Source organism: Orycteropus afer, unplaced genomic scaffold (genome assembly GCF_000298275.1).
Source record: "Orycteropus afer afer isolate SDZICR_OR568_19922 unplaced genomic scaffold, OryAfe1.0 scaffold00144, whole genome shotgun sequence".
In the NCBI taxonomy this organism is placed as follows: domain Eukaryota; kingdom Metazoa; phylum Chordata; class Mammalia; order Tubulidentata; family Orycteropodidae; genus Orycteropus; species Orycteropus afer.
In genome coordinates this window covers 1,359,372-1,373,622 of record NW_006921731.1, presented here as the reverse complement: position 1 = coordinate 1,373,622, position 14,251 = coordinate 1,359,372, and the positions used below count along the sequence as shown (strand labels likewise).

Here is a 14,251-nt window from a genome sequence, read left to right as displayed (position 1 = left end):
AATGATGGGCTCAAGTATAGCAGGGATTGTGGGGCTGGCGCAGGATCGGGCAGTGTTTCGTTCTGCTGTGCATGGGGTCGCTATGAGTCGGAAATGACTCGATGGTACTTAACAACAACAACAACATTCTTGTTGCTTGACATTACATAACAACAACAAACATTCTGACTTCCCTCAAGAAGGTATCCGGGAGAGAGATGTGACACTACAGGTAGGGTATTCACTCCCTTATAATAACAACTAGTAGATGCCCATTTAGGAGCTCTGGTGGTGTAGTGCCTAAGACATTTGACTGCTAACCAGAAGGCTGGTGGTTCAAACCCACCAGGCACTCCTCAGAAGCAAGATTGGGCAATCTATTTCCATAGAGATACTGCCTCGGAAACCCAAGAAAGGGTCGCTATGAGTCGGATCTGACTTGATGGCAGTGTGTTTGGTTTTGGTTTGGTAGATGCCCATTTTCGTGGAAGCCAGACTGGGCAATCTACTTCCATAAAGATTTATAACCTCAGAAACCCAAAGGGGGTCACTGTGAGTTGGAATCAACTCGATGGCAGTGAGATTTTTGTTGTTGTTGTTTGTTTAGGTGTCCATTTAACAGCTGAGAACAGTGATGAGATTTTAAGTCACTTCCCTAAAGAACACATAAGCATATATTGAACAGTCAGAATTTGAATCCAGGCCTGTTTGACTCATGCTTTCACCTCTGTTAAGAATTTTTTCCCATTTATTAAGAGGGAACCAGTGTGCAGCCAATGAATAAGTGAATGAGTGAATGAACAAATGAATGGATGAAAGCTCATTCATAGGGAATTCACAGTTTATATATTTTGTAATGGTTTATTATACTGGTGAAAGGAGACCTGGTGCTGCAATGGTTAAGCACTTAGCTGCTAACCAAAAGGTTGGCCGTGTGAACCCACCAGCTGCTCCATGGGAGAAAAGACCTGGTGATCTGCTCTCGTAAAGATCACATCTCAGGAATCCCTATGGGACAGTTCTGCTCTGTCTCATAGGGTTGCTATGAGTTGAAATTGAACTCAATGGCATATAACAGTAACAACACTGATATGGGGCTGTGATCATTTTGTGAATGGATGAACTGATAAATAATTAATGTTAACAAAGGCATTTTGGATGAAACATGTTATAGATAGTGCTGAGACTGCCTGTATAGAATAAATACCTGCATGGATTCCTTATTTTCCTCAGATTGACAGACAGCAATGCCTGTTTGTCCTTTTGGATGGATTTTAAATGGAACTGTTTTACAAACATAGTTTATACATATTACTGAACAGTAATACACACACAAACACATTTAAAGTCCATCCTCTTTGCCTTATTCTCAGTTGATTGGAACCTTCTACATATAGGCAGCTGGGTGGTGATTTTCGTTGGAGATATTTTAGTGATTTTCTCCTGTTCTAGATTTTAGGCAAGTTAAGTGTCTCTGCTGGCAAGGTGTCAGGGCTGAGCCTGGAGCCCAGATTTTGTTACTGAAAAGATGTTTCTCTCTTGGGCAGAATCCCCTGCTTGGCCTTTTGCATGAATGTCTGAACCATGTAACTCCATGTTTTCTGTAGGTGTTAGCCGAGGTGCTCACTGGCATCCCTGCGATGGACAATGACCGAAGCCCTGTTTACCTGGTAAGGGAACCAGTCACTTCTGGCTGGGTGGTACTTTTGGTCTCATAGCAACATGGGATAGAGAGGGCAGGGACTCTGCCAGTTTACAGATGTTAATCAGGCCACAGTCCAGAGTTTGATTTACGTTTGAGTGAGTAACTTGAATCATCTACCAGCCAGCGCTCTCGGTTTTCAAGATAATAGAATTTAGAATATTTAGGGAAACCTCATTTCTTTTTCTCTATATATCAGGCAACAAAGTAGTACTTCTGGTCCTCAAGTTGGTAAAAAACAGTAATTTTAGTCCTGTAAAACAGCAGGTTGCTATCATAAAAACAGTAATTTTCATTTTTCCATTTAAAATACTATCATTCCTTCATATGTATATAATCATTCCAAAAAAATAACACAGCCTGAGCCAAAGAGAAGACAGGCATATGAGCCGAACATTTACATTGGGTAGATACACTCCTTGGAGAGATCAATCATGGGAGAATAGAAGGGCTGTGTATGCACAGGGAGACCGCTGGGGGGGTGGGCAGGATTACATGGGAGGGAAGGACACAGGGAAGAGGTAACTAAGGGGAGGAAGTGGGAGGAGAGCTGTTGCATTGTGGGAAATTGCAGTCAATGTCATGAGACAAAGTGTATGTAAACTGCTGTATGGAAAATGAATTTGCTCTGTAAACTCTCACCCAAATCACAAAAAAAAAAAAAATAAAAAGTAACACAGCCTGATCCTGTGTTAAGCACTTTACATACTTTATCTTTTCAGAGCATCTCAACATACCAGTGAGATCAATAAGGTTACTATGTTAATTTCCACATAAGGAAAACAAGGTCTGAGATTTACCTGGGATCTCAGAGTTACTATATGTTAGAGGGAAATTGGACTGAGCTCTCTCTGACTCCATATCCACTACGACATTCTCCTGACTATTTAATTCTCATGACAATCCAACTGTATCAATTCAGTTTTACTTCCATACCTGTTTTACAGAAAACTGAGGCCAAGATAAAGTGGCTTGTCCACAGCCCCCTGGTAAGATGATTGGTACAGCTAGAATTTGAATCCATGTCTTCTGCACAGTTCCATATCCTGTGCAAGTTCTAGTTTCTCTTCATCAGTTTGAAGGGAAGATTCTTTTCCGACTCAATGTCAAAGTCACTGGAACTGATAGCTTTTTTTTTGACTGGGCTCTGGACCCTGGAGTAGAAGCCTAAAGCCTTCCTCCTACACAGAGAAAGTCATGGCTTGTCCCTGTGCTGAACTCCCTGGATTCTACCCCTTTGAGGCACTGGACCCCAGATATTACAGAAAGGTCTTTTGGGGCAGCTCAGGTGTGGTTTCTTGCTGTCTGACAATTTTCTTGAGGTACATTTCCCAACAAGTTCTCTGGGGCTCAGTGGGTTAATGTTTCATGGTAAAGGATGCTTTTGAAGCACTTAAGTGAAATTTTCTAGAATTTTTTTAATGGTTTCTAAAATATGGAAGAGAACATTTTCTTAAGTATGTTCTTGTTAAAAAAAAAAAAAACTAGTTTCTTTCTCTTCTACTAGACCCATATACAATCTCTCATCATCTCCTATTGAGGTACTTAAGATCCCAGAGTAACTAAGATTCCCATCAGGGATGAAAGCTTGCTGACACTGGGTATGGGTCAGGGTGGGAGGAAGTAGGCTTCTCTTCCACAGCTGGGGAAGCATTAGTTGCACTGTGTTTTCTGGAAGGGGGTGCAATATGTTGGTTTCCATCAAAATTAGAAATGCACATACCCTCTGGTATTGCAATCCCATTTCTACACTAGAGAAACACATACACAAATGAGAAAAGACAGCTGAACAAGGATGTTTGTGGTGGCATTATTTACAAATGTGAAGCACTGCAGACAAGTAGGATGTCTATCCATTGGGAAGTAGTTAAAGAAATTATGATGCAGTCATACACACCATGGAATATCAAGAAGTTATAAAAAATAATGAAGAAAAAGTGTATGACTTGATCAATTTTGACATGTATACATCTGTGAAACCATCACCAGATCTAGATAATGAGCATCTCCACCGCTTGCGGGAGTTACTTCTTTCTCTTTATAAATCTTCTCCCTACCCTTCTCCTAGCATCTGCTATTCCCCAGGCCTGTTATGGATCTGCTTTCTGCCAGGGTACAATAGTTTATGTTTTTTGGAGTTCCATGTAAATGAAATCGTAAAGTTAAGTGCTCTGTTTTGTCTGCTCTTTCTCACTTAGCATCATTCCTCTGAGATTCATCCATGTTCTTGTCTATGATAATGGCTCTTTTCTTTTTGTTTCTGAGGGGTGTTCCATTGTATGCCACGGTTTGTTCATTCAGCTGTGAATGGACATTTGGGATTTCCAGTTTCTGACCATTAGAAATAAAACTGCTAGGTACTTTTGTGTGGGGATGTCTGTGTGAACATATGTTTTCATTTCTGCTGAGGTATAATTTACCTATAGCACAGTTCTATGAGTTTTGACAAAATTATAGTCATGTAACTACCACCACAATAAAGATATGAAGCCTTTCCATCGCCTCAGAAATCCCCTCAGGCCCCTTTGTGGTCAATCCCTTCACCTCACTTTCAGCCCCCTGGTAACTACCGATCTAATTTCTGCCCACATAGTTGCACTTTTTTTAGAGTCAAATAAATGGAGCCAAGGGCCTGCACTAGTTTCCTTCTGACTTCTTTATCTTAGCACAGTGCTTTTGAGGTACATCCATGTTGTTTCATGTTATCATTGGTACATTCCTTTTTATTGTTGAGGAATCTTTGAATGTATGGATATAATACAATTTGTTTATCCATTCACCAGCTGCTTTTTTTAAAAAAATTGTTATTGTGATTTGGATGAAAGGTTGTAGAGTGAATTCATTTTCCATATGGCAGCTCACATACCCTTTGTCTCATGAGATTGACTGCAATTTCCCACAATCAGTTGCTGTATATTTGAGTTGTTTCCAAGTTTTGCCAATTCTGACTAAAACAGACATAAACATTCTTATAAAAATATGAAAAAGACATATATGTTCTGATAGAGAAGTATTGCCAAGTGAAAAAAGCAAGTTCAGTACAGTATACCATATAATCCCATTTTTGGTAATAATTAGATGAATGAATGAAAAAAATTATGTCATATATTTTCTTAACTCTAAATTAGGGATATTTAGGATTGGAGGAAGACTTATTAACAACCTGCTGTATGCAGATGACAATCTTGCTTGCTGAAAGTGAAGAAGACTTGAAGCACTTACTGATGAAGATCAAAGACTACACCTTTCAATATGGATTATATGTCAACATAAAGAAAACAAAAGTCATCACAATTAGACCAATAAGCAACATCATGATAAATGGAGAAAAGATTGAAGTCACCAAGGATTTCATTTTATTTGGATCCATAATCAACGCCTACGGAAGCAGCAGTCAAAAAATCAAATGACATATTGCATTGGGCAAATCTGCTGCAAAAGACCTCTTTAAAGTGTTTAAGAACAGCGATCTCACTTAGGAGACAAAGACATGCCTGACCTAAGCCATGGTATTTTCAGTAGCTTTATATGCATATGAGAGCTGAACAAAAAATAAGGAAGACTGAAGAAGAATTGATACATTTGAATTGTGGTGTTGGTGAAGAATATTGAAAGTACTGCTAGAAGAAAGAACAAATCTGTCTTGGAGGAAATACAACCAGAATTTACTTTAGAAGCTGGAATGGCCAGAATATCAGAATCTTACTTTGTAAAATGTTTCTTTTATGTCTTAAGAAATTGTCCACATAATTGTTAATAAAATTAAATTATTAATATAAGTATTCAGTACATAGTAAGTGCTATATAAATGATAGCTACTATTATTAGTTATTATTACTAATAGTTGTTATCACTATTAGCACTCAGCGCCCCACAGCTCACTGGAGGTGTTTCCCTCTTCTTCCCACAGAAAGATTTACTCCTCAGCGAGATTCCGAGTAGCATCACCTCAGTCTGCTCCAGGAAGATGGATGTGGAGAAGGTGATGGCAAAGGAGATCTGCCACAAGTACCTGGAGAAGCGTGCAGGGAGGCTGCCTGAGGACTGCACCGAGGCCCTGGCTGCTGCTGTCTGCCTCTGCTTGCGGAGGCGCAACACCAGCCTGGCTGAGGTGAGGATCCCTGGCTGCAGGCTCCTTATCCAGAACCAGCTCATGACTTGGGAGCCCATCCCTTTACCTAGACATGATTTTATAAACCAGGGCTATATTTGCTTATAAGGAGCAGAAGCTACTGGGGCTCAGTTGAGCAAAAAGAAGAAAGTACATAGATAACGGAACTCCGTTATAGTCTCAGGAACTCCACAGCAGGACCAGACCATCAGATGTCAACAGAACTCTGTGTACTTTTCTCTGAATCTGCTTTATCACTTCTCCCTGCAGCCCCCAGCTCTCTTTTCCTCTATCCTCTTAGGGACGGAATATGGCCCTGCCCCCATTTACACGTTACAGTTTTACCCTCCACTGAGAGACTAAGTCACCATGTCCCAATTCCACCCTACCAGTGAGAGAACCTGATTAGCCTAGCTTGTGTCACATGTCTACCCCTTGTTCAGTCAGGTCAGGTTAAGGATGTGGTGTCAAATACATAAATCTGCCTGCTGAAGTCTTAACCCTCAATGGTGGAAGGTGTCCCAGATCCCAGAAAAAGGGAGCATCCTCATCCTTAGTCCCTTGAGGGGATAAAACATTTTCCTAGGACCATAAGTAAAGGGTGTCAGTTTGGGGGCCATTGCTAGGTCTTTCTGAGGGCAAGATTACTGTTCTAGAGGCTTGTGGAGATCATCTAATCCATTAATTTTCCAATTGTTTCTGACAGAATAGTACTTCTTGGGAATACCTCAGGTGTTGGCAGCAAGAGGGGTTGAAAGAGCTACAGGCCTCACCCATGGGAGAGATACCCATTTTCAATTCTCATAATTTTATGGGATTCTCATTGTGAGTTCTTTTGAGGAAAGGGTCTGGCAGCTGAAAGAACCTTCAAAAACCAGTGCTCCAGTGCAAATCTCCCATTTTACAGATGAGAGGGAGTTCAGGCACAGAGAGATGAGGCCACAGAATTGAATTTCTGTCAGAGTGAGGACCACAGCCTGTTTCTCTGGACTCTGGATTCAGCCTGTCAGACATCTTGCTTGGTGACATGGCTGGAGCTAGAGACCTGAGTCACTGTGTTAAGCCTGGGGTGGTCTCCAGGTGCCCCAGTGCTGGCATATAGTCATTCATGCAGCAGTTCTGTGCTGGGCCCTGGAAATTTGTTGATGAACAAGGCAGACCCAGGCCTACTGGGCTAGGCTCACAGACATTGCATAATAATTGTCTGTGTGGTGAGTGTTAGGATAATGTCTGATGGGGGCTCACCCTGGAGGAATTCCTAAGGAAGTGATGTTTGAGGAGATGAAGAGTAATCTCAGCGGAAGGAATAGCTTGTGCAAGTGGCCTGAGGTGAGAGAGGGCCTGGCACATTCAAGGGCCTGGGAGAAGGTCAGTGGGACTAGAAGACAAAGAACATGAGGTGATGTGGCTCATGATGAGGCTGGTGAAGGAGAAGCACAGTGATCTAGGACTTAGTTGGCACGATAAGGAGTTTTGGAAAGTCACTAAGGATTTTAAGCAGGGGAAAGACACAATTAGAATTATGCTTTAAAATGATCCCCCTTCCTCAACCACATATTCTTTCATTCAGGCCTTCATCCCTTTGTTCAGTTCATTCATTTGTTTAGTGTCTCAGGCTAAGCTGCCACAATGAGGAGACTCCAAAGTACAGTGGTTAAAACTAGATAGAGTTTTTGATTTCAGAAAAAAGCTTATGATGGGTACTCTTATCTCCTTCCTCCCCCAGGTGTATGGCTCTGTGGCTGCTGTGGAGGAGCGGCTCAGAGGTCAGGAGATATCATTCCCGTGGAGTGCACTTTCCGAGGGCACAAGCACCTCTAATGCCCCAGAAGAAACTGATGATGTGGATAATTCTAGCCTCAATGCCACCTCCTCCATGAGAGTGGCATCTTCGGTGGTGGCTGCTTCCTCACCTCTTCCAACAGAGAATGGAGAAGGAAGGCCATGGGCCAGTGGGGAAATGGAGGCCGACTCCCCCTCTGAGGCCTGTGCCAGCCCAGCACCCCCACAGGATGGTAAGCACTTGGAGGTCTAGCTATTTGTACACAGTCACTGTATGCCCCTAACTTCAGCCCAGCACTTACTTCTCCCATCCCCCTATCCACTTGTCCATTTGATTAGTCAGCCATGCACTGATCAGATGATTGTACAAAGAGAAACCTGGAGTCATTCTTGACTCCTCCCTCTTCTTCCTGCCCCCCTGTATTCAATACATCACCCAGTCCTATATTTACCGCCTAAATATCTCTCAACTCCACTTCTTTCCACTGCCATCCCCATCCTAAGTTACAATTCTCTCCTGCTGGGATGAATGCAGTGGCTTCTCTGTGTCCTTTCTGATCCATTTTGGCCCCTCACCAATCCTTTCTCCAGGTGACAACCAGTGTGGTTTTTAAAAAACACAAATCATGTCACCCCTTGTTTAAAGTCCTCACATGACTCCCCATTGCACTTGAGGATAATGTCAAAACCCCACCATGACCAGTAGGCCCTGCGTGGTCTGTCCCTGCCTGCCTCTCCATCCTCACTTTACAACAAACCCCCTGTCCTCATGAGCCACTCATAAAGATACCTTCCATCTCTGACATTTCGCTCTAAATACACCAGACTTCCTTTGAATTAAAAATTAGGAAGACATCTTCAATACAGTGTCCCTGTCCCCTAGTAAACATGGCACAATGAATGTTCCAGGCTTTGGCCATTCTTATTGTTTCACCTCCATGGAGAGGAGAAAAGAAGGAATAGAGAGAGGTTGTAAGTGTTTACTCCAAAACTAGCCCTCATGAGGAGCAACATAGAAGGCTTCCCCTCTGTGGAATGGTGCAGGGGAGGTTATAAGGATTCCCTGCAAAAGCAGAAGTGATGAAAATACCCATCATACTCAGAGCCTGACTCAGAAACTTGATTTAAGTTAAAGACTGATTCGATCTGATTTTCTAAGAATTATAACAACTATTCCCAAATGCCTTTTGTTCAGGTTTCTCTTTTTCACTTTCTTTTTAATGTCAGCTACAGAGACTTCGTGGAAAATCGAGATCAATGAGGCCAAAAGGAGGCTGATGGAAAACATCCTGCTTTACAAAGAGGAGAAACTGGACAGCATTGAACTTTTTGGTGCCTGATCACCAGGACAAAGCTGAGGACCCTTGTTCTTAACAGAAAAGACAAGAGTTAAATCAAGAATAAGACATACTTGGATTATGAGGCAGAATCCAAAAATCTCCCATGAAACATCTGTACCAAACAGCTCCTGGAAGAGAAACTTGTACTTCATCAGAGTGAGTTAGGAGAGAAGGGACCTTGGCTTTCAGAGACATAAAAATCTCAGAAGTTCACTTCCTTTCTGGGATTTAATAGTCAGAGCTGGGTACCAGAGGAGACTGAAGTAAAACCTTGGTACGTGGGCCCAGGATGTGGGTGGATTTGTGGTTCCGAGAAGTGTGTGATGATAACCACCCCAGTACATACTGTTACCCAGCTCTCACCCTGCAACAACTGTCAGAGCATTCTACAACACTGGTACATTTTCCAGAGTTACGATCTCTGTGTCATATTTGCCAACAACCCCTCACAAATTTCGATGCACTGAAAGATTTTCAACATGTGTCCAAATGCAATTTTGTACTCCTCAAGTCCTCATGTTTTAAAATGCCAGACACTTGGCAATGGACTTAGTAGGTTTTCAACTTCCTTTATTGGAAATCTACCAACACAGAGATATTTATTTAGTGTCTATTTAACATCTTTATCTTCCCATCCCACTAATGCTAATATTTTTAATGGAGTATTTGTTTTGAGAATATGTGTTATTTATGGCTGGATAAAGAATCAAGAGAGCTAGAGTTTTATGTCTGATTCTGCAGCTAATTGAGTCATTCATTTAATCTCTGGAACATCAGTTTCCTTGTATGTAAGATAACAAATGCTTGCTTAAATTCCCTTGCTGGGCTTTTGGAAAGAGCAGGTGACACAGTGGCAACAGAAGCACTTTGAAAGTGCATTTGTCCTATTAGATAAATAAATAAAAAGTATTAAATGTATATGTTTCTGCCACGTACCTGACATGAAGTAGATATATTTCTGAAAAGTCATGTTACAAATGGTATTTTAAATTCACTGGCAGAAGCATCCTATATAAAATAATTCTACTGTAATTTTTTTAAAAGTAAAAATATCTTTATACAGTCAGCACATATCTTGTAATTTATTTTGTGTCCAGGTGAATTTGTTCTGAGAAAGTACCTTGTATGCATGAGAGGGACATCATTGGCTTTCTTAATAGCTGTGTGATCTTGGGCCTAATTAGGGAGTTACTTTGAGCCTCTTTCCTCATCTATACAATGGGGAGAATAAAAAGTACCTGTCAACGTAAGGAGCTCTGGTAGCACAGTGCTTATGGCATTCGACTACTAACCAGAAGGTTGGGGGTTCAAACTCACCAGCCACTCCGTGGAAGGATGACAGGGCAGTCTACTTCCATGAAGATTTACCACCTTGGAAACCCAGTGGGGGCTGCTGTAAGTTGGGATTGACTTGATGGCAGTGGGTTTGGTTATTTGGTTTTTTTGGGTCACATCAGTGGTTGTCAGGGTGAGGGGTGGGCCTGCCTGATGAAAATTTAGCAGCACGCCTAGCCAGGACAGCTTTGTATTGATGCCTGGGCCCCAGTCCAGGTGGATAGTGATCTGTCCAGACACCCCTTCTTAAGCTCTGGTGGCTGTGAGGATTCAACAACAGTGTGCGTCAAGTGCCTAGATGGGACCTGGCATGTGATAAACCAAAAAAACAAAAAAAAAAATAACAGTTGCTATGGATTTGATTCCCACTCATGATGATCCATGGGTGCCAGAACTGCTCCACAGTGTTTTCATTGCTGTGACCTTTCAGAAGTAGATCACCAGGTCTTTCTGCTTCTGAGTGGGTTCAAACCACCAGCCTTTATGGTTAGCAGTCAAGCACTTAACTGTTTGTGCCACTTAGTAACTGCAGTGTGTGGTAAGCACCTGACAATGAGAGCAGGATGTTTCAAGGGCTGTTTGAGCAAAAGAGGGCTGACAGGAATAGGGGACTGGTTATCCAGACGTACCTGCATTTCCAGACTAGAGCTTCATAAGTTTTTTTAGACCCTTTGAGAATCTGATGAAAGCTATGGACCTTCTTCCCTCAGCAAGCTGTAAATTCATGAATGCACATTCTGTATATGAATTCCAGGGCTCGAGGGCACCACAGTGTCTTTCCATGAACCCCCTGAAGCAAGGCCTGATTCTTTTTGTTGTTGTTAATGGATTCACAATGCAAAAAATCCAAACAGTACAAAAAGTTACCTGGTGAAAAGGGAATCTTTTTCCCACCAGTCTCTCATTCTTCCCAGAGGCACTGTTCCTAGTTTGGTGACATTCTTCACAGAGGATTTATACATAAGAAAACTTGTCATAGTGCTCACAGTCATTATTCATCAGAGAATGCAAATCAAAACCACAATGAGATACCACTTCACACCCAATAGGATGGTGATAATCAGGACAAGTGTTAGTGGGGATGTGGAGAAACTGGAACCCTCATAGACTGCTGGTGCAAATGTTGTGCAAGAAGTTTGGTGTGTTTTTTTTTAAATGTCAAATATAGAATTGCCAGCGATTTCACTCCTAGGTATCTACAGGAGAAATGAAAGCACATGTCCACACAAAAACTTTGTCCATTAATGTACATAATAGCATTATTCATAATAGACAAAAAGTAGAAGGAACCTAAATGTCCATCAGCTAATCAATGGATGAACAAAATGTGGTATATCTATGCAATGGAATATTATTCAACCATAAAAAGGAATGACTTTCTGGTACATGCTTAAGTAGATGAGCCTTGAGAACATTATGCTAAGTAAAATAAGCCAGTCACATATGATTCTATTTTTATGCAATGCCCAAATAGGCAAGTTTGTAGAGAAAGACCACCTCCTGTGTATCAGTTTGTCATACTGTGGTGGCTTGCATGTTGCTGATGCTGGAAGCTATTCCATTGGTATTTCAAATTCCAGCAGGGTCATCCACCGTGGACAGATTTTAGTGGAGTTTCCCAACTAAGAGTAGGAAGAAAGGCCTGGTGACCTACTTTTGAAAATTAGCCAGTGAAAACCCTATAGGTCACAACAGAATATGATCTGATAAAGTACTGGAAGATGAGTCACCTAGGTTGGAGGACACTCAAAACACAGCGGCCTGACAGTTGACTCAGGCATACCAGTGATCTTGATAGTACAGGACATGAGGTCACTGTGAGTCCGATCAGACTCAACAGCAACTAACAACAAGAAGAGAAATAAACTAGACAAGTGGTTGCCTAGGAGTGCCCAGGAGTTGTGGAAATGACTGCTAAATTGGCCCAGATTTCTTTTTGGGGTGATGAAAATGTTCTAAAATTATGGTGATGTTTACATAACTCTGTGAACATATTAAACATTGAATTGGACATTTTAAATGGGTGAGCTTTATGATATGTAAATTATATCTCAATAAAACTTAAAAACACACAGTAGTTATCCTCAGGTATCAAAACAAAACAAAACACAACACAATATTACATTTATTTTGGGACCCAACTCCTCTCTTCTTTACTATTTTTTTTTTTTGTTGTTGCACATAGGGTATTTCATTAATATTTTTCTGGATCCTGTGGGTTTTTTTCACATCTGTCTTGGCCATTATTCCTCAATAGTACTTTTGTATCATTTCATTCTTTTGGACTGTGTAAAAAGGGTGTGGCAGCAATGTCTTCTAACTTCACAAGGAGAGAGAACGACCAAGATCACCAGCCCAAGGATTATTCCTATGTGGTCAGACATGCTGCCACCCTCCAATCTTACCAGTTCTGACACCAACAGTCTTTCCCAAAAACACTCTACTTCTCTGCTGAGTTCAATAAATCGTTGGAATGGCCACACAGAACACAGTAAGCCTCCTGCATGAAGGCACTCAACTTTCTTGCTCTGTGGTCTGGCACACCCACTGCTCTGTCTCATGCTGGTCTCTTGGTTCTGCTACCTCTGCTGCCATTGTCTCTCTGCCATCATCCCTTTGCCAAAGAGGTCTAGCACAGGGATCTCAGGTCCAAGGATGCATTTTACCTTGTTTTTTTCTTGATGCCAGTGAGACTCCCCCTTTTGGCCTCTGGGATGGCTCATTTTAAGCCTAGCAAGATGGCAAACTGACCAATCCCCACTTTAGGGTTCCATACATCTTATTTCCATGGTCCCACCCACATTAGGGGAGCTCTGGTAGCATAGTGGCTAAGGCACTTGAATACTAACCAGAAGGCTGGCAGTTCAAATCCACCAGCCAGCCACTCCTTGGAAGGAAGATGGGGCAATCTACTTCCGTAGTGATACTGCCTTGGAAACCGAAGGAGGGGTTGCTATGAGTCGGATCCGACTCAACAACACATAACAACAACAACAACACCCACATTACAGGAGCTCTGGTAGCATAGTGCCTAAGGCATTTGACTGCTAACCAGAAGGCTGGTGGTTCAAACCCACCAGCCACTCCTTGGAAGGAAGGTTGGGCAATCTACTTCCGTAGGGATACTGCCTCGGAAACCCAAGGAGGGGACGCTATGAGTCGAGGCCGACTTGACAGCACACAACAACAACAACAAACCCACATTAGGGTTCCATGTACCTCATATACTTTATTCATAAGCTATCTACACTTCTAGCAAGATGGCAGAATAAGGACACAAGCTACACAGACCCTCAGCAACAAAGAAATGAGAAACCAATTGAAACCAATACAGAAGATGATGCTGGAACCCTGAGCTTTGAAGAACCCACCAAACCCACTGCCTTCAAGTTGGATCCAACTCATAGTGACCCCTCCTTGGGTTTCTGAGGTGGTATCACTATGGAAGTATATTGCCCAACCTTCCTTCTGAGGAGCAGCTGGTGGTTTTGAACTACCAGCCTTCTGGTTAGTAGTCAAATGCCTTAGGCACTACACAACCAGAGCTCCTGAGCTTTGAAGGGAAGGATTAAAAAAAAAAAAAAAAAAGTGCATTAAATAAAAACTAGGAGAAGAACCTGAATGAAAACAGTGAGTAAAGAGACAAATGGAGCTGCGGACTGCCAGCTGTCACGAGGGTGCAGCCATTTTAAATATTTGCAAGCGGCGCAGCCATTTTGAATATACACAAGTGGCGTCTGACTTGGACAGCAACCTAAGAATAGGCTCTGCTTGCCAAGGACAGTACAGGCAACTGCACTGGAGGCTGACAACTAGAAAAGTGTGATACTCCCCTTGTTACTCTTACATACCTCACACCCTCTTGGTGAACAGAGGTGTAGCCATCCTCTGCCTCCACCCACCTTCTTGACCAGCAGGAATTCCATCCCAGTCTGTGCCTGACAGAGCCTAGGTGCTCTACCCTGCTCCCCACAGTTTTGTTTTTGTATGCTTATTTATTTA

General features: G+C 42.1%; 1 protein-coding gene across 1 annotated transcript in view; it reads left to right on the top strand.

Annotated features, from left to right (window-relative positions):
* IRAK2 (interleukin 1 receptor associated kinase 2) overlaps positions 1 to 8,914 on the top strand; it is a 119,556-nt gene extending 110,642 nt beyond the window's left edge. Inside the window, exons 11-15 of the mRNA XM_007945858.1 lie at positions 429 to 447; positions 1,587 to 1,649; positions 5,592 to 5,792; positions 7,519 to 7,807; positions 8,802 to 8,914. Of these exons, the coding sequence (XP_007944049.1) occupies positions 429 to 447; positions 1,587 to 1,649; positions 5,592 to 5,792; positions 7,519 to 7,807; positions 8,802 to 8,914 (685 nt within the window). The remainder of the gene's footprint in view (positions 1 to 428; positions 448 to 1,586; positions 1,650 to 5,591; positions 5,793 to 7,518; positions 7,808 to 8,801) is intronic.
* Positions 8,915 to 14,251: the final 5,337 nt, after the last annotated feature.